Source organism: Mesoplodon bidens, assembly GCF_964165515.1.
Source record: "Mesoplodon bidens genome assembly, chromosome: 8".
Taxonomy (NCBI): domain Eukaryota; kingdom Metazoa; phylum Chordata; class Mammalia; order Artiodactyla; family Ziphiidae; genus Mesoplodon; species Mesoplodon bidens.
This window is the reverse complement of record NC_138165.1, coordinates 39,927,175-39,948,071: the sequence shown is the minus strand read 5'-3', so window position 1 is coordinate 39,948,071 and position 20,897 is coordinate 39,927,175. Positions and strand designations below refer to the sequence as shown.

Genomic DNA, 20,897 nt, shown 5'->3' with positions numbered 1-20,897 from the left:
CAGGGGCCTGAAAGTTCTTGAGTGCTCTCTCGAGGGATGTAGAGATTCTTGGGTGCTAGTGGGCCATCAGAGGCCAGAGGCCTGAACAGAGAGGCCACAAGGGAAGCGGGCTTTGGGGTTGGAGACAAATAGTAGGCCACAGACATCAGAGATGACTGCATGATGTTCCATTAGCACGAGATGGGATTGGCTGCATCTCAGTGGCCTCATTCAGGGACTCATAGACCAACCCAAGTAGCCACAGATTCCTCACAAGGACACAGTGGAGACTGCCTGACCTGCCACCTGCCAAAGGACAAGGAACTGAGCTCATGGCTCCGGGAGCTCTCCTCTTCCTCACTGCCAAGAAATCAAGTAAGTCCCTCCCACCCACTCCATTCAGTAGGTGTCATTTCACATAGGAGCAGTGGACAGGGGCAGGAAATCGAAAAGACAGAGCATGCCTCTCAAACAGAACAGGTCATATAAATGAGACGATTTAACCAAAGATGTGAAGACGCTGTTGACTGGCAAGTTTAAAATCACTACCTTCTGCCCCAACTTCTAGGACAGTGGGCACCGTGAGAAAGACTGCATGGCTAATAGAAAATAAGGTACATTTTCTTTGCATATATGTGTGAAAATATCAAGTGGCAACACACCTACACTATAAAGGAAACAGTTGTGTATTTTTTAATACCTCCTTTCTTCCAAAAAAGATTTGAGGCAATTACAATCTACGTATTAGAAAGTAAACACATGGGCTTCCCTGGTGGCGCAGTGGTTAAGAATCTGCCTGCCAATGCAGAGGATGCGGGTTCGTGCCCCGGTCCGGGAAGATCCCACATGCCGCGGAGTGGCTGGGCCCGTGAGCCATGGCCGCTGAGCCTGCGCGTCCGGAGCCTGTGCTCCGCAACGGGAGAGGCCACGACAGTGAGAGGCCCACGTACCGCAAAAAAAAAAAAAAGAAAGTAAACACTTAAGGAAAGAGCCAAAGATTCAGTAAGTTTTAGTTATTAGGCATAAAGAATAGAATGTTGCAGATACACTTAATACATGTGTTACAACGTTTAGGAAGGTAGTATGAGACGGGTGATAACTTGTATCTTCTCTATTCATGGAATGTCAATCTGTTTGTGGAAGAAATCACAGAAGCCAGAACTATCCTACTCACACCGGTATCTCCAGCACTTCCTAGACTTCTTGGAGCATAGTGTATACTCAGTAAATATTTGCTGAATGAATAAAAGAAAAAAAACTGCTTAGCATCTGAATGGATAACAAGTCATTTTTGAGTTCTTTCAAGCCATCGATGGTGCCATATGGGCCAAATGGTGGAGTTGGGGGTCTGCTGTGGCAGAGGTAGGGACTCTTTGTTACCCCATCCCCACCCTGAGAGACCTGCACAGAAAGAGGGAAAAAAGAAGGGAGTGGATGTGGGGACTTTGCGGTGCATTCTCACCCCTATCTCCACCAGGCTGTGAGGTTGGTGCTGGGGTGTGTGTGATTGTTTCTTGGGCGAAGGTGCTTGCTGCAGCCTTAGGTGGATGGATGTGACCTTCAGTGGGTACCTCATGGAGAGGCTCCCTAAGAGCAGAGATCCTGGGCCACAGCAGAAGGGATTGTCTGGGAGGATGGAACAGGGCACCACAGCATAGCCTCTGGGCAGGCCCAGCCCGGTGGGTCCAGGGGGGCCTTCAGTCTAAAATTAGACTTTATATGCATATACCCATAATTCACTGATTACACTGAAAGAAAGGGAAGAACATAAGGTACTTTTAAACTGTGTTCCATTAAACTTATAGTGTGTGATGAATTAAGAAATGTTTTAATAGCCCTGCAATATCTTGTGAATAGCACAACTTGACTATCATTTATTAAAAGAGTTAAGATGCCAGTTCATTCAATGTCAACATTTAAAATATATTACAATTACTGTAAGTCTGTTTTGGCCTTTCTCTATTTTTCAAAATACCAGAATCTCAAAAACTGAAAGCCACCAAAGGCCCTGTCTGAGATGTTCTGGTGCAAATACACAGAAGTAAAGCCACACAGTGTTACTAATAGCTCTCTCAATGTGATGCTTTTTCTGTCACTTCTGCGCATTTTGCACACTGTTCCATGGGCAGGGAGCACAGGCTTCTCATATTCACCCCACCTCCACCTTCAGCAATATTTTTGGGGACCTCATCTTTCTTCAGGACTCAGCCTAGGCATCACATCCTCCTAGAAACGCCCCACCCCCCTTCCTCCAGCCTGGATTCAGGGCCTCTCCTTTGAGTTCTCAAAGCACCCGTCATATTTACCACCCATCTCTCTTCCCCACTAGAGTGTAAATTCCTTTAGGGAAGACACCATCCATTTCATCCTCTTTGTGTTCTCAGAATTTGGCTCAGTGGGGACTTCCCTGGTGGCACAGTGGTTAAGAATCCACCTGCCAATGCAGGGGACATGGGTTACAGCCCTGGTCTGGGAAGATCCCACATGCCGTGGAGCAACTAAGTCCCTGCACCACAACTACTGAGCCTGAGCTCTAGAGCCTGCGAGCCACAACTACTGAAGCCCGCGCGCCTAGAGTCCGTGCTCTGCAACAAGAAGCCACCGCAATGAGAAGCCCACATACTGCAAACAAAGAGTAGCCCCCGCTCGCAGCAACAAAGACCTGACACAGCCAAAAATAAATGAATGAAAGAATGAATAAATAAATAGATAAATTTATTTTTTAAAAAAAGAATTTGGCTCAGTGTCTGATACTCGGTAGTTACCCAGGCTTTACAGCAAGGTTCTAAGAGCCCCAAATTCCTAGTTATGTCCCTCCCCAGCGTGATAGGAGCACTGTTTTAGGGGGAGGGTATGGTCCTAAGTCTACATGAGTAAATAGCACAGATTCAGCAGAAAACGTGTCAACTGGGGAGAGATCCAAATGCTACCCAGTTGCACGCCAGGACTCTGATTTCTTTTCTCCAACATTAGAGGTTCAGGGGCAAAATTAAAGCAGACCGAAAATTTTCATGAGAGCGAGAATAAGAAATTGTTGGCACTGTGGAGGACGACAGTGGGAAGTGAAATGTTTTGTCCCAGGCCAGACACTGTGGGGCATGGATTTGGTGGAACTGATGCAGCGTCTGCTAATCTCAAAGCTGTGCTGCTGAGTCATGGGCTCTTCCTGGCACGTAGCCTTTGTTCACAAAACGCCCAGTGATGGCGTGAGTTTGCCTTGTGCATGCTTTCTAAAAATGAAAACTTTTCCCATTCTGTTCAGGTGACTAGCCTTTTGCAATATGGATAATTAAAAACAATTATCGAGGAACAATCTATCATAAGAGTAGGATTGAGTCTTAAAAAGACTGAAAACTAGGGAAAAGAAGACTACTCAGAAAACATGAATTAACACTCTGCTTCCATAGATTGTACAAGACTATTCTGCATTTCACCCAGATGATGACCACTTACATAATGTCCCGGGAAGCTGGTATATGGGGTCCATAAATCTTTGCTGGCATTACCTGGCACTGTCAGTGATGAAGATCACTGGCTGACAGACACACAAAACAAACTTATGGTTATCCCAGCAGAAAGGGGGTGGGAAAGGATAAATTAGGAGTTTGGGATTAGCAGATACAAACTACTGTATATGAAATAGATAGACAACAAAGTCCTACTGTATAGCACAAGGAACCTTGTAATAAACTATAACCCAAGAGAATATGAGAAATAATATATATACATATATATGTGTAACTGAATCGCTTTACTGTACACCAGAAACTAACACAACATTGTAAATCTACTATACTTCAACTAAAAAAAAAAGACCATTGGCTGACAGAATTTGTATTGGAAACCAACACGTTAATTAGTCTAATTAATTTGCTGGAGTAATTAATCATCTAGCACTTATCTAATTAGCTAATATTTTCACCTGTCAGAGCCAGAGGTAAATGCTAGACTGGAATTTGGTGGGGGTCATCCTCATTGTACCCAACAATAAATTGAGAGATAGAGCATGGAATACCAAATACAAGTGGGGAAGGCGCCAGCAGTGGTAAGTGGGCGTGCTGAGCCTGAAAACTCTCAGTGGGCGTTGGGAAAGAGCAGCAGGTACACCGCTCTGAGGTGGGTCATGAGGTCAGAGAAAATATGTATTATTATAAACTACAAACAGGAACTACCATCCCAAGTTACAAGCAACACACATGTGCAGGCTTATTTTGCCTCAAAGTTGTCATTACCTTCACCAAGATCAGTTTCCTTGGCGATTTTTGGATGCCTAGGGCAAAGTGACAAATGTCCATTTGGTGGTGGCAGTGGCAAGATTTAGGCTGCTACACTGGTTCCCTACTTATTCTCTTTCCTTCTCAATCTGTAAACTTTGCTAGCTGACCAAGATGGACCAAAGGAGGCCAGCATGGAATCCGAGGGGTTTGTCTACAACGACTATCACCAGGAAGAGGAGTATTTCTTAAGATGGAGCTCCCTAGTAAGATGTGGGCATTTGATTCTTCACTGTTACACACATTCTTACAGAGAAATCCATGCACATTATGAAATGCCTTGTGTCTGCTGCTGTTTGGGCATTTATGGACATTTTAAGCTCTGATGTGCTTGAAAGTCATGAGACTAATATTCCTAATGCTCTCACTATCATAGAACTTCAGCTGATTGCCATCAGAGCTGAGCCAAAAGGGAAACAGGATAAAGTTCCTCTAAAGTCTTTTAGATTTTCTGTCCCCAGAAGTATAAAGTGAGAAGTAGCAGCAAACATAGTAAATTCACGGATTTCTTAACAGAGGTACCCTGTTTTCTGAAAATACTAGTCTGTATTTTGTTATTCTACCTGGATTGACTTTGGACAGCTGCTTCATTGGATTTTACAGGCAGCCTCGGGTTTAGCTAAATAAAGAGGTCCTGGGAAACAGGCTTTGTTTAATTATCAGAACTTCTGTGTGAATTTGAATGGGCAAAGGTCAGATGAAGGGGTGTTCTGAGGTCCTGACTTTGTGTGTTTTTCTCACTTGTGATCACAAAGAATGAAAACAAGTTGATAAGAGGTAGGATGAGGTGAGAAAATGAAATGTTTGGGAACTGAAAGTTCTCACGTGTACTGGACACATTCTGAGACAACCTGGTGGATTTGTTATGGAAATCAATGGAGGACTTGCAACCATATACAGTAGTCTAAAAGTAAATAAGTCTGTGTGTTACCCCAGACCCATGCTGGACCAAGGCCAGATGTAAGCGAAAGGTGTGCTGGTCAACAGTTAACAAGCTAACCAACCTATCCTATTAAAGAGGTAGGATGCCACACCTTCAAAGGGAACCTATCTTCTTGGGGAAGTGTTGCTCTGAGAGCTGGGCTGTAGTTTAAAAGGCCATGTCAGGGAGAATATTTTTGAATTAATGAGGGAGTTTAGAATGCTAAGGGAAAAGTTCCATTAGCAATTTCGGAAGAAAACAAGTTTTAAGGGACAGTGGCATTTTAAATTGTCATTCTACCATAGTTTGATCTATAATTTAATAGTAAATCACAATATTTTTCTTTCCTGATATCAACTTAAGAGTGACTATTCTCATAATACAAAGTATGACTTCGAGTTTTCCTGCTTCCAATACATCCATGAGATCTGAGAGGAATACATATGTTGGGTGAGTAATTTTGATCTTTTATTGGTTTTGATGAGATGGGAGGTTCTTTGGATTTTATATTAAATATTCAGAAGATGGATTTCTACAGTTATGTAAGTTTCTTAAGTTTAGAGATCATATAGTTGGAACACAGCTCAGAATACAAAACGAAATAAAAACAATGCCAATTTTCTTCTCAATGGCATTTTCATTTCTCAGTTCTTGGAAGGGGTTAGCTCATCTAAGAAAGTGGGGCAGGGCTTCCCTGGTGGCACAGTGGTTGAGAGTCCACCTGCCGATGCAGGGGACACGGGTTCGTGCCCCGGTCTGGGAAGATCCCACATGCCACAGAGCGGCTGGGCCCATGAGCCATGGCTGCTGAGCCTGTGCGTCCGGAGCCTGTGCTCCGCAACGGGAGAGGCCACAACAGTGAGAAGTACGTGTACCGCAAAAAAAAAAAAAAAAAAAAAAAAGGTGGGGCAATATGTCAATCACATCTCAATTAAAGAAAAAAGAAAGTGGGGCAAAACAAGTCACAAAAAACATGCAAAAGTTGAACCAACATGCATGAATGAACGAATTCACAGTTCAGCCTGGAATTCAGCCTGGAGTTCAGTCTTTAATCCCAGGACCGTGGGTGGTATCTGAGAAATAATTAAAGGGGCCTCCCAGTGTCTAAGGGAGATGTAACTGTGTTGCAGCTTATTATGAAGTGATTTCACGTGCTTTGTGGTGGACTTTACATAGAATGCACTTCTAAAATACCGTGTAGGTTATTCATCTCAGGGGTAGACATAAATCTGTCAAAGCTGTCTGCAAATTTAGCTCCAATTCCTGCCCCAGGTTCACAGAACATAATAGAGCATTAATCTTCATGAGGCTTAAGGAATTTTTTCAAGTTCCTTCTAAATGTCTGGCTTAAAGGCTCCATCAGGACAGCATTTCAGAAAATGCTCCACTTACCCATTCCAAACAGAGGTAGCCTCCCACTGTGTTCATTTCTTCAGGGAAGCCAAGGAGAGGGAAAAGGAAACATTACGAAGATGAAGGTAATGGTAAAATGGAAAGACTGCTCACCCATCACTTTACTTTGGTTACCAATATTTAATACTGACCATGCTATATAGCATGTCATAGTTTGCTAAAAGACTTTATTTCCAACTGCATCTTTGGCTTATGTTTTTGGGAAAAACTGAAAAACAAGATAGAGGAGAAAACAGTAAATGCAAGTCTATTTAATAAAAATTATGTATCTTGGAAAGATTGAAGTATTGCAATTGTCTGATTCATACTGGGTTAAATTTGGCATGATACCCCAAATTGGTCCTTCCTTTGGTCACTGACAGAGTGATCATCTTAGAAGTGCTTCTTGATGAGCCTAATGGAATAAAAATCTTCTATAGACGTCTCCCTGCCCCAATTTTTGGACCAAGAGATCATTAGACATTGGGACAGACATCAAAGAAAACTAAAGAATGAATTAAGAGAAGTATTATAATTAACACAAGAGAATATAATGAATGGTTATCCCAGTCTGAGAATTTCTTCTTGAAGATAGGAGAGGTGGAGTAGATCAGTGATTTAAAAAATACAAAGTCCCAGATCTCCTCGACCAACCGAATCAGAATTTCTCGGAGTTGGGCCCAGGTATCAGTACTAAGCACCACGGGTGACTCTGATATGTAGTTAGAGTTTGACTCACTGGAGTAGATGAATGACACTCTTTCATAGAGTGATGATTCACAGATTCAGCTGGGAATCCAAAGGAAAAACCTCCAGATAGTGAAAGCAGTTTTGGCAGAGTAAAACCGAAAGCATAATAGAAACTGGAAGATAAAGTGTATGGCAGTGTTTCTCAAACTTTAATGTGCATGGGAATCACGTAAGAGTTAGTCAAAATTCAGATTGTAATTCAATATGTCTAGGGTAGGGACTGAGATTTTGCATTTCTAACAAGCTGTCCAGGCGATGCTGCTGATGCTCCTGGTTCACTGACCACACTTTGTCTAGCAAGGGACAGTGGGTAAATATCTTCTTGCCCCTCAGCAAGAGAAGAAAGAAGGTGTCCTTCTGCTTTGAGGCTTTGAGGCTTTTTCTGATGTAGGAAAGTGCATCATGGAATGCTTTGTTTTTGAAACCAGCTATGATCCACTAACTAATTAAGAATCTGTTGTCCTAAATGTTTTTGAAATTAATAGTATTCCTGTTCTACTTTCTGAACAGTTAATTCAACAAATAAAATTTTTAAAGATTTAGGAATTTAAAAAGATACATGAGACAGCTTGCAGGAGGGAATTCAAAATCTTTCTGGGAAGGCAGAAAATTAACCTATGAAATGCCAAATAAATGCTTTAGGAGCACAGTGGGGGGGAATTCATACTGACCAGAGAGGAAAGATACTTGGAAAAGCCTTCACAGAGGAGGTGATATTTGAATTTGACCTTGAAGAATGAGTAGGATACTAATAGGTGAAAAACTGAGGGCAAGGAGAAGGATGTTTCAGGAACAAAGGCCTAAAGCAGGGGTTCTTAACTTTGGCTGCACTTCAGATCATCCAGGAAGATTTAAAAATAATTTCAGAGTCTAAATTAATTGGGGCCTGAGCAACAGTGTTTTCTTCAAAACCCCCTGGTGATCTTAATGCACAATCAGGTTGAGGACCATTGGAGATACAGAAACATACAAGGTTTTTGTTAAGATGTTTTAAGGTATTTGAAGGGAAATGGGAGGACTGTAGAGCAGAGAAGTTCCAGATGGTTCTTGGTAAAGATGGCTGGATCCACTGTGGTATGAGGCAGTGTTCATGCAGTAGGGGAAAGGGCAGGAGGGCTGGCAGCCACGGCATCACCAGAATGGCTGATATGGCCAGGGTGTGCTGGGATGTCACACCCAAGATGAGTGGGAGCGAACGGGTAACCACTGAACTGCACTGGGTAATGGAGTGATGGGCTGACATCAAGAATGGCTTTAAGGGGCTTCCCTGGTGGCGCAGTGGTTAAGAATCTGCCTGCTAATGCAGGGGACACAGGTTCGAGCCCTAGTCTGGGAAGATCCCACATGCTGCGGAGCAACTAGGCCTGTGAGCCACAACTACTGAGCCTGCGCGTCTGGAGCCTGTGCTCCGCAACAAGAGAGGCCGCGATAGTGAGAGGCCCGCGCACCGCGATGAAGAGTGGCCCCCGCTTGCCACAACTAGAGAAAGCCCTCGCACAGGAACGAAGACCCAACACAGCAAAAATAAATAAATAAATTAATAAACTCCTACCCCTAACATCTTAAATAAATAAATAAATAAAAGGTGAGCAGGTGAACCTAGAGACCCCCAGGCCCCTGTCTATCTCCGGAGTCCTACGACTTAAAAAAAAAAAAAAAAGAATGGCCTTAAGACAAATACCATATGATACCACTTATATGTGGAATCTAAAATATGACACAAATGAACTTATCTACGAAACAGAAACAGACTCACAGACATAAAGAACAGATTTGTGGTCGCCAATGGGGAGAGGGGACGGGGGAGGGATGGATTATGAGTTTGGGATTAGCAGATGCAAACTAGTATATATAGAATGGATAAACAAGGTCCTACTGTACAGCACAGGGAACTATATTCAGGATCCTGGGATAAACCATAATGGAAAAGAATATGAAAAAGAATGTATGTATATGTATAAATGAATTACCTTGCTGTACAGCAGAAATTAACACAACATTGTAAATCAACTATACTACAACAAAATGAATTTTTTAAAAAAGAATGGCTTTAAGGCCTTCTAGTTGTAGTCCTTTCTTTCTGGTAAGCTTGTCTTTCCATTGGCTTCTTAGTAATATCTCCACATTCTCTTCTGGGCATCTGGTAGAAGGAGGCTGCTGGAAAATAGAGTTTCTACATTGAAGTGTCCTCTTTCTTACCTTACCTTCTGTTTTTAAGTCTTACTTTCCTTATTACAATAATTTTGTACTCTTATGGTTTCACATGATTACTAAAATTAGGTCTTTCACTTTATCACTTCCCCTTTCTCCAAGCTCTTTAGTCTCACTTCTTTTCCTTCATGCTTTTTCTTGAGCATTTCTTTTTTATAAGCTCTAAATCCTGTTTCTCTAGAACTCTGTGCCTGTTTATTCTTCCTTTTCCCCTATTATACCTACATTCAGTCTCTCCAGGATCCTACTCAGCTTTCTGTTTTGACCCCATCATCCTGCTTCACTTACTTCTCATTTAGATCTTCTAATGAAAAAAGATCATTTCATAGTATGTTAACAAAGAACCTCTTATTGGTCAGCAGGCTAATGCTGTTTAAAATGTCAGTGGCTTCTTGCTCAATCCAAAACAGGCTGATGGAGTAAAGGACTGGTGTCTACTCTGAACATCCATTGAGAGAGAGAGGAAGAGAAACAAATTTGAGGGAGATACTGGTTTTTTAGGAGCCAGGCCTAGGAGTAGACACATCACTCCCACCCACATTCCAATGGCCAGAACTCAGTCATATGACCTCACTTTACTGCAAGAGAAGCTGGGAATGTGGTCTAGCAACGTGCCCAGGAGGAAAAAGAATTGGGGTTTGATGAACACATTGCGTTCTTTGCCACACCCTACATTTTCATGTCAGTCTCTCTAAAGCGAGTGCCTGTCAGGTCCTCCATATTGGGAAGTATAAGAATGAGAGTTAGTTATTCTATGTTCACTGTACATCAGCTGTGTTACATTATCTCATTCAGGCCTTAGGCAATCTTGCAAAGCAGTTATTATTTTCACTATACCAATCTTACAGATGAGTAAGCCAAACATCAAAGATAAAATAATATACCCAAGGTTGCACAATTAGTATATGTATGGTTGAACTGGCAGGGGAATCCAGGCAGTCTGATTCCAGAGCCCAGTAGCTTATGTTACACAGCCTCTCTTTCGAAGAAAGAAAATAGCCACCAGGGCTGGACAGAATTGGGTAGAAATGACTGTTCTGTAATCTACTGTTGTATAATCTTGCACAAGTTTCTCAACTTCTGTAAGCCTTGGCTTCTTATGAATTATTAGTATTACTTACCTAATAGAATGGTCATGGGATTAAACGAGGTAATGTGTTTATTATATGCAGTTTTTATGACATTGTAGAATTTTCATGCTTAATGCTATGCCTGGTACATAGTAAGTGCACAACAAATATTAGCCATTTTATTCATTATTATACCACATTGCTTCCTTACAAATCAATTAATCCTAAATGAAGGTTTTTGTCCAATATTTGGGCTAGTGGTTATCATAGGTGTAGACTGATATTTCCCTTTTGTGCGGTATCCCTCCAAATTCCTTTAGACCTTCTTTGTATTATCTTTTTCAGAAAAGGTTTTGTTCATGTTAAAAATCCTTACCTGGACTCTATGGATGAAGATGTTCTCTATCACTTGGATTTAGGAACAAAAACACACAACCTACCAGAAATGTTTGGGGATGTAAAGGTAAAAGTATTTCTAACTTTAGGAAAAACAATTGAGTTTCCTCTGGTGATATTTCTCCTTATTTTCCTAACATAAACTTTACACCTTTGGCTAGAGAAATGTCCGAGGTCCCAATAGGAACAAAAGCTGTGCTTGTTCTCTGAAACAATTTAGAATGTGTACATCATGAACAGTCATTTCCACCTTAACAAGATATAAAGGTTCCCAAACTAAATCTAATGCAAACATGGTTATTTGACTCTTCTGGTCCCTAGAGATAAATACAATTTTACTGACAATACTGCTGGGTGTTCAGAATTCATTACGATTCAGTTCACTCTTTAACATCTTCATTTATAGATGAACCTCACTAATTCTCATTTTATCAAATCATGAAATAACTCAACAAAACTAACAATACTATCTTATATCACTTCTTGAAAACAACCATTATTTAATATTTCATATTATTAAGACTTTTGTTATTTCATAATAAAATATTATGAAATAATCGTTTCTGGAATGCTACTAGGAAAATTTTATGTCAGTATTATTTATCTTAATATATATGTTAATTATAAAAATGGCTCATGTTCATTATTTAAAATTGGAAAAATATAAATAAGAACAAAGATTTTTATTTTTTAAATTAAATTTATTTTAATACAGCAGGTTCTTATTAGTTACCTATTTTATATATATTAATGTATATATGTCAATCTCAATCTCCCAATTCATCCCACCACCACCACTCCCCCACCGACCCCAGGTGTCCCGCCTTAGTGTCCATACGTTTGTTCTCTACATCTGTGTCTCTATTTCTGCCTTGCAAACTGGTTCATCTGTACCATTTTTCTAGATTCCACATATATGCATTAATATACGATAATTGTTTTTCTCTTTCTGACTTACTTCACTCTGTATGACAGTCTCTAGATCCATCCACGTTTCTACAAATGACCCAATTTCATTCCTTTTATGGTTGAGTAATATTCCATTGAACATATGTACCACATCTTCTTTATCCATTCTTCTGTCAGTGGGCATTTAGGTTGCTTCCATGACCTGACTATTGTAAATAGTGCTGCAATGAACATTGGGGTACATGACCCTTTTTGAATTATGGTTTTCTCAGGGTATATGCCCAGTAGTGGGATTGCTGGGTCATATGGTAATTCTATTTTTAGTTTTTTAAGGAACCTCCATCCTGTTCTCCATAGTGGCTGTATCAATTTACATTCCCACCAACAGGGCAAGAGGGTTCCCTTTTCTCCACACCCTCTCCAGCATTTGCTGTTTGTAGATTTTCTAATGATGCCCATTCTAACTGGTGTAATGTGATACCTCATTGCAGTTTTGATTTGCATTTCTCTAATAATTAGTGATGTTGAGCAGATTTTCATGTGCCTATTGACCACCTGTATGTCTTCTTTGGAGAAATGTCTCTTTAGGTTTTCTGCCCATTTTTGGATGGGGTTGTTTGTTTTTTTTTAATATTGAGCTGCATGAGCTGTTTATATATTTTGGAGATTAATCCTTTGTCCATTGATTTGTCGGCAAATATTTTCTACCATTCTGAGGATTGTCTTTTCATCTTGTTAATGGTTTCCTTTGTTGTGCAAAAGCTTTGAAGTTTCATTACGTCCCATTTGTTTATTTTTGTTTTTATTTCCATTACTCTAGGAGGTGGATCAAAACAGATCCTGCTGTGATTTATGTCAAAGAGTGTTCTTCCTATGTTTTCCTCTAAGAGTTTTATAGTGTCCAGTCTTACATTTAGGTCTCTAATCCATTTGGAGTTTATTTTTGTGTATGGTGTTAGGGAGTGTTCTAATTTCATTCTTTTACATGTAGCTGTCCAGTTTTCCCAGCACTACTTATTGAAGAGACTGTCTTTTCTCCATTGTATATCCTTGCCTCCTTTGTCATAGATTAGTTGACCATATGTGCGTGGGTTTATTTCTGGGCTTTCTATCCTGTTCCATAGATCTATATTTCTGTTTTTGTGCCAGTACCATATTGTCTTGATTACTGAAGCTTTGTAGTATAGTCTGAAGTCAGGGAGTCTGATTCCTCCAGCTCCGTTTTTTTACCTCAAGATCACTTTGGCTATTTGGGGTCTTTGTGTGTCCACACAGATTTTAAGATTTTTGGTTCTAGATCTGTAAAAAATGCCATTGGTAATTTGATAGGGATTGCACTGAATCTGTAGATTGCTTTGGGTAGTAGAGTCATTTTCACAATATTGATTCTTCCAATCCAAGAACATGGCATATCTCTCTATCTGTTTGTATCAGCTTTAATTTCTTTCATCAGTGTCTTATAGTTTCCTGCAGACAGGTCTTTTGTTTCCCTAGGTATTTTATTCTTTATGTTGCAGTGGTGAATGGGATTGTTTCCTTAATTTCTCTGTCTGATCTTTCGTTGTTAGTGTATAGGAATGCAAGATATTTCTGTGCATTAATTTTTATTTATTTATTTATTTATTTGGCTGCGATGGGGTCTTTGTTGCTTTGCATGGCGTTTCTCTAGCTGCAGCGAGTGGAGGCTACTCTTTGCTGCGGGGCGTAGGCTTCTCATTGTGGTGGCTTCTCTTGTTGCAGAGCACGGGCTCGAGGTACGCAGGCTTCATTAGTTGTGGCATGTGGGCTCAGTAGTTGTGGCTTGCAGGCTCTAGAGTGCATGCTCAGTATTTGTGGCACACGGGCTTAATTGCTCCACGGCATGTGGGATCTTCCTGGACTAGGGCTCGAACCTGTGTCCCCTGCATTGGCAGGCAGATTCTTAACCACTGCGCCACCAGGGAAGTCCCTCTGTGCATTAATTTTGTATCTTGCAACTTTACCAAATTCATTGATTAGCTCTAGTAGTTTTCTGGTGGCATCCTTAGGATTATCTATGTACAGTATCATGTCATCTGCAAACAGTGACAGTTTTACTTCTTTTCCAATTTGCATTCCTTTTATTTCTTTTTCTTCTCTGATTGCCATGGCTAGGACTTCCAAACCTATGCTGAATAACAGTGGCGAGAGTGGACATCCTTGTCTTGTTCCTGATCTTAGAGGAAATGCTTTCAGTTTTTCACCATTGAGAATGATGTTTGCTGTGGGTTTGTCGTATATGGCCTTTATTGTGTTGAGGTAGGTTCCCTCTATGCCCTCTTTCTGGAGAGTTTTTATCATAAATGGGTGTTGAATGTTGTCAAAAGCTTTTTCTGCATCTACTGAGATGATCATATGGTTTTTATTCTCCAATTTGTTAATATGGTGTATCACACTGATTGACATTTTGTATATTGAAGAATCCTTGCATCCCTGGGATAAATCCCACTTGATCATGGTGTATGATCCTTTTAATGTGTTGTTGGATTCTGTTCGCCAGTATTTTGTTGAGGATTTTTGCATCTATATTCATCAGTGATATTGGTCTGTAACTTTCTTTTTTTGTAGTATCTTTGTCTGGTTTTGGAATCAGGGTGATGGTGGCCTCGTAGAATGAGTTTGGGAGTGTTCCTTCTTCTGCAATTTTTTGGAAGAGTTTGAGAAGGATGGGTGTTAGCTCTTCTCTAAATGTTTGATAGAATTCACCTGTGAAGTCATCTGGTCCTGGACTTTTGTTTGTTGGAAGATTTTTCATCCCATTTCAATCTGATTACTTGTGATTGGTTTGTTCATATTTTCTGTTTCTTCCTGGTTCAGTCTTGGAAGGTTATACCTCTCTAAGAATTTGTCCATTTCTTCCAGGTTGTCCATTTTATTGGCATAGAGTTGCTTGTAGTAGTCTCTTATGATGCTTTGTATTTCTGTGGTGTCCGTTGTAACTTCTCCTTTTTCATTGCTAACTTTATCAATTTAAGTCATCTCCCTATTTTTCTTGATGAGTCTAGCTAAAGGTTTATCAATTTTGTTTATCTTCTCAAAGAACCAGCTTTTAGTTTTATTGATCTTTGCTATTGTTTTCTTTGTTTCTATTTTTTTTTTCTGCTCTGACCTTTATGATTTCTTTCCCTCTGCTAACTTTGGGTTTTGTTTGTTCTTCTTTCTCTAGTTCCTTTAGGTGTAAGGTTAGATTATTTATTTGCGATTTTTCTTGTTTCTTGAGGTAGGATTGTATTGCCAAAAATTTCTCTCATAGGACTGCTTTTGCTGCACCCCATAGGTTTTGGGTCACCGTGTTTTCATTGTCACTTGTCTCTAGGTATTTTTTGATTTCTTCAGTGATCTCTTGGTTATTTAGTAACGTATTGTTTAGCTTCCATGTGCTTGTGCTTTTTATGTTTTTTTCCGTGTAATTTATTTCTAATCTCACAGTGTTGTGGTCGGAAAAGACGCTTGATATAATTTCAGTTTTCTTAAATTTCCCGAGGCTTGATTTGTTACCCAAGATGTGATCTATCCTCGAGAATGTTCCGTGTGCATTTGAGAAGTGTAATATGCTGTTTTTGGATGGAATGTCCGATAATTATCAATTAAATCAATCTGGTCTTTTGTGTCTTTTAAAGCTTCTGTTTCCTTATTAATTTTCTTTTTTTTAACATCTTTATTGAAGTATAATTGCTTCAAAATGTTGTGTTAGTTTCTGCTGTATAACAAAGTGAATCAGCTATACGTACACATATATCCCCATATCCCCTCCCTCTTGCGTCTCCCTCTCACCCTCCCTATCCCACCCCTCTAGGTGGTCACAAAGCACTGAGCTGATCTCCCTGTGCTATGTGGTTGCTTAGCACTAGCTATCTGTTTTACATTTGGTAGTGTATATATGTCAATGCCCCTCTCTCACTTCGTCCCAGCTTACCCTTCCTCCTCCCCATGTCCTCAAGTCCATGCTTATTAATTTTCTGTCTGCATGATATGTCCATTGGTGTAAGTGAGGTGTTAAAGTGCCCCACTATTATTGTGTTACTGTTGATTTCCTCTTTTACAGCTGTTAGCATTTGTCTTATATATTGAGGTGCTCCTATGTTGGGTGCATATATATTTATAATTGTTATATCTTCTTCTTGGATTGATCCCTTGATCATTATGTAGTGTCCTTCCTTGTCTCTCGTAACATTCTTTATTTTAAAGTCTACTTTATCTGATATGAGTATTGCTACTCCGGCTTTCTTTTGATTTCCATTTGCATGGAATATCTTTTTCCATCCCCTCACTTTCAGTCTGTATGTGTCCTTAGGTCTGAAGTGCTTGTCTGTAGACAGCATATATATAGGTCTTGTTTTTGTATCCATTCAGCAAGCCTATGTCTTTTGGTTGGAGCATTTAATCCATTCACATTTAAGTTAATTATCAATATGTATGTTCCTATTACCATTTTCTCAATTGTTTTGTATTTGTTTTTGTAGGTCCTTTTCTTCTCTTGTGTTTCCCACTTAGAGAAGTTCCTTTAGCATTTGTTGTAGAGATGGTTCACTGATGCTGAATTCTCTTAGCTTTTGCTTGTCTGTAAAGCCTTTGATTTCTCTGTCAAATCTGAATGAGATCCTTGCTGGGTAGAGTAATCTTGGTTGTAGGTTCTCTCCTTTCATCACTTTAAATATATCGTGCCACTCCCTCTGGCTTGTAGAATTTCTGCTGAGAAATCAGCTGTTAATCTTATGGGAGTTCCTTTATATGTTATTTGTCATTTTTCCCTTGTTGCTTTTAACAATTTTTCTTTGTCTTTAATTTTTGTCAGTTTGATTACTATGTGTCTTGGCATGTTTCTCCTTGGGTTTATCCTGCCTGGGACTCTCTGCACTTCCTGGACTTGGGTGGCTATTTCCTTTCCCATGGTAGGAAATTTTCAACTATAATATCTTCAAACATTTTCTTGGGTCCTATCTCTCTCTCTTCTCCTTCTGGGACCCCTATAATGTGAATGTTGGTGTGTTTAATGTTGTCCCAGAGGTTGCTTAGGCTGTCTTCATTTCTTTTTTTTTTTTTTTTTTTTTTTTGCTGTATGCGGGCCTCTCACTGTTGTGGCCTCTCCCGTTGCGGAGCACAGGCTCCGGACGCGCAGGCCCAACGGCCATGGCTCACGGGCCCAACCGCTCCGCGGCATGTGGGATCCTCCCAGACCGGGGCACGAACCCGTGTCCCCTGCATCGGCAGGCGGACTCTCAACCACTGCGCCACCAGGGAAGCCCTGTCTTCATTTCTTTTCATTCTTTTTTCTTTATTCTGTTCTGCAGCAGTGAATTCCACCACTCTGTCTTCCAGGTCACTTCTCAGTTATTCTGCTATTGATTCCTTCTAGTGTATTTTTCATTTAAGTTATTGTATTGTTCTTCTCTGTTTGTTTGTTCTTTAATTCTTCTAGGTCTTTGTTAAACATTTCTTGCATCTTCTCGATCTTTGCCTCCATTCTTTTTTCAAGGTCCTGTATCGTCTTCACTATCATTTTTCTGAATTCTTTTTCTGGAAGGTTGCCTATCTCCACTTCATTTAGTTGTTTTTCTGGGGTTTTATCATTTTCCTTCATCTGATACATAATCCTCTGCCTCTTCATTTTGTCTATCATTCTGTGAATGTGGTTTTCTTTCCACAGGCTGCAGGATTGTAGTTCTTCTTGCTTTTGCTGTCTGTCCTCTGGTGGATGAGGCTATCTAAGAGGCCTGTGTAAGCTTCCTGATGGGAGGCACTGGTGGTGGGCAGAGCTGGGTGTTGCTCTGGTGGGCAGAGCTCAGTACAACTTTAATCCGCGTGTCTGCTGATGGGTGGGGCTGAGTTCCCTCCCTGTTGGTTGTTTGGCCTGAGCAGCTGAGCACTGGTGGCTATAGGCTGTTTGGTGGGGCTAATGGTGGACTCCGGGAGGGCTCATGCCAAGGAGTACTTCCCAGAACTTCTGCTTCCAGTGTCCTTGTCCCCACAGTGAGCCACAGCCACCCCCCACCTCTGCAGGAGACCCTCTAACACTAGCAGATAGGTCTGGTTCAGTCTCCTGTGGGGTCACTGTTCCTTCCCTCTAGGTCTTGATGTGCACATTACTTTGTGTGTGTCCTCCAAGAGTGGAGTCTCTGTTTCCCCCAGTCCTGTCAAAGTCCTACAGTCAAATCCCACTAGCCTTCAAAGTCTGATTCTCTGGGAATTCTTCCTCCCGTTGCTGGACCCCCAGGTTGGGAAGCCTGACGTGGGGCTCAGAACCTTCACTCCAGTGGGTGGACTTCTGTGGTATAATTGTTCTCTGGTTTGTGAGTCACCCACTAGTGGTTATGGGATTTGATTTTATTGTGATTGCACCCCTACTTCCATCTCATTGAGGCTTCTCCTTTGTCTCTGGGTGTGGGGTATCTCTTTTGGTGAGTTCCAGTGCCTTCCTGTCAATGATTGTTCAGCAGTTAGTTGTGATTCCAGTGTTCTTGCAAGAGGGAGTGAGCGCATGTCCTTCTACTCTGCCACCTTGAACCAATCTAGAACAATGATTTTTAAAAATACGTCTAAAAAAAACCCCTACCAGCTAAACAAAGATTCCATCAACCTATTTTCTTTTCTTTTCTTTCAGTTCTTTTTAACAAATAGATTTTTAAATAGTTGGAATTACATAACTTTACAGTCTGTGTTTTTCACTTAACTTTATGTCATTAACATTTCCCCATATTATAATGTTCTCTTTGAAACACATGGTTTATGGATGCCAAGTGCCTGTGCCATATATTACATAGTCTACTATTGACTTTAATGTTGAAGTATTTTCTATCATAAACAGCACTCAAATGGATATTTTTGTACCTATAATGTTTTAACATTTAAGTCTATTAAGATGATTTACAGAAATGGTCAAAGGGAATGAACTTTAAAAAATTTTTTTGTTTTCTAAAAGGCCTACACCTAATCACAGTCCCACCACTAGAGAATTGTGCAGTTTTCATCTGACTTTTATTCACTCCTTTAGCAATTACAAGAACACAAAGAAAAGCTCTCAGATCCACTATCTCAAATCTTCACATTCCCTCTTTTAGGTGGGTGTAGCAGATATTCATTTCCTCCATAAAACAAGGAAATTGAATTCAGAGTGGTCAAAAGTGGTTAACAAATTACACCATATAGTGGCAGAGCTAGGACTTGGACCAAATTCTTCTAAGTCCAATTTCCAGGGTTCTTGCCCACTGCACTAGCTGGGCTTTTTGAGTCATCGTAACTGAGAATAGTCCATTAATTGACAAGGGGCACTGAAGAAAGGGGAGGAAGAGGAGGAGGCGGTTAGCTAGACCAAGAAGGAGGAGGAGGAGAAGGAAGGAAAGGTGGCGGGGTGGGGAGGAGAAGAAATAAATCGATGATATTCATTAACAGTAGGGACTACATTGCTCCCTCCCCCTCCCATCTCTCCTAGGGCACAGGTGTGATGGTGTGGGCTGATCTGATGTGACCTGCCCATTTCCCTACTCCTCTGCAGTCAGTGGCTCTTTGCTCTTTCATGGCCTCCCTCAATCTTTTGCTTCATCTTTTCAGTGGAACCTCTTTTCCTACTGCTGTTTCTGATGTTTATGCTTCAAGAGTAAATTGATCAAGGCTGTCTTTGATACTCATTAATTGGACTTTACCTGAATTCAAATGTTAGGTTTGAGGTTCATGCTTCACAAAGACTTTTCCAGGACACTTACATAAGGATAATTCTGATTAATTAAATGATCTACCATAATTAATAAACTAACATGAACATCTAATTAATAACTAAAAAGACTGATGTTTTTGAGATAGAAAGTGATCTATTATTTACATATCTAGGTATCTGTCTCTCCTCTACCTGACTAGATTTTTATCAGCACTTATTCTCATACTTTGTCATAACCACTATCCAACCTTATAAGCTCATAATCCACCTGGCTGTGGACCATTTCAATAGATTCTCTCTTGGATAAAAAGACATGCTCTGGTTTAGAACCCATTTTTTTCTACCAGAGAACATCTCTACTGATTGGGCCATTTTGATGGATAGGAGGCAAAAGTGTGTGTGTGTGGGGGGGTGTAGATTGGGGAGCAGGTAACGTAGTTCCAAATGATCAGAATTGGCGTTTAACCTGTTCTTTATAGGCAACAGGTAAAGCCTGACTTATATTTATAGATGCCCTTCTCAGAAACTTGCCTCCTTCCAGTTACGTTCTTATCTTTGAATAAGAACATGCTAGGTTCAATTTCTTGACTCCCTTAAATCCCAGGGTAGCAATTCTAGCTAACAAGAGAGGACATAATCCATCAGTACCTGAAAACTCAGCCTTGTCTTCACAGAGATGATAATCATTATTAACAGCACTATCTTCAAAGAAAAGAACTCTGGGTGTGTAAAATTTTAAATCTTAAAGATTCTGACAACCATTCCTATTTTCTTCATTTTCTTACTTACTGTACTTAAAAGGTTTTGTTAGTTGCTACTTCAAAATATCAATGGCTTAACACAATGTACGTTTGTTTCTCACTCACACTGAGTACCAAGTGGGTGTTCCTGGTCAATCAGTGGCTTTCCTCCAACTGGTGATTAGGGACCCAGGCTCCTTCTATCTTGTTGCTCTGTCACCTTCAAGGAGTGCCTTGCAAAGTTTCACTGGCTGTCAGCACCCATTCAGCAGACAAACAGAAGACAATCAATAGGATCACCAATGGGAGATTTCTATGGGCTAGAACTGGAAGTGACACTCATCATTTCTGTTCACATTCTAGTAGCTGGAACTCAGGCATATGGCCTCATCTACCTGAAGAGGAGGCTGGGAAGTTGAGTTTAGTAGTGTGCCCAGAAAGAAGGGGGAACAGTTTTGGTAAACAGCTAATGTCTTTTGTCATATAGACTTGAATCAATCAATCAGTTGAAAAATATAGTGGAGTATCTTTAGAAGTTATCTACTCAAATTCAACCTCCAAATATATCTTTCATAAAATCACTAA

At 40.5% G+C, this 20,897-nt stretch overlaps 1 protein-coding gene across 6 annotated transcripts in view; it reads left to right on the top strand.

Annotated features, from left to right (window-relative positions):
- Positions 1-5,311: 5,311 nt before the first annotated feature.
- Positions 5,312-20,897, top strand: part of UPP2 (uridine phosphorylase 2) — a 45,163-nt gene continuing 29,577 nt past the window's right edge. For 5 of the 6 annotated variants that reach the window (XR_014016510.1, XR_014016511.1, XM_081242587.1 and 2 more), the window contains exons 1-2: positions 5,312-5,625; positions 10,944-11,061. Coding sequence is in view for 4 of the 6 variants with exons in the window: in XM_081242587.1 (XP_081098713.1) it covers positions 5,564-5,625; positions 10,944-11,061 (180 nt within the window). In the remaining 2 variants the exon portion in view is untranslated. The remainder of the gene's footprint in view (positions 5,626-10,943; positions 11,062-20,897) is intronic. The other variant, XM_081242590.1, reaches the window with a different exon arrangement.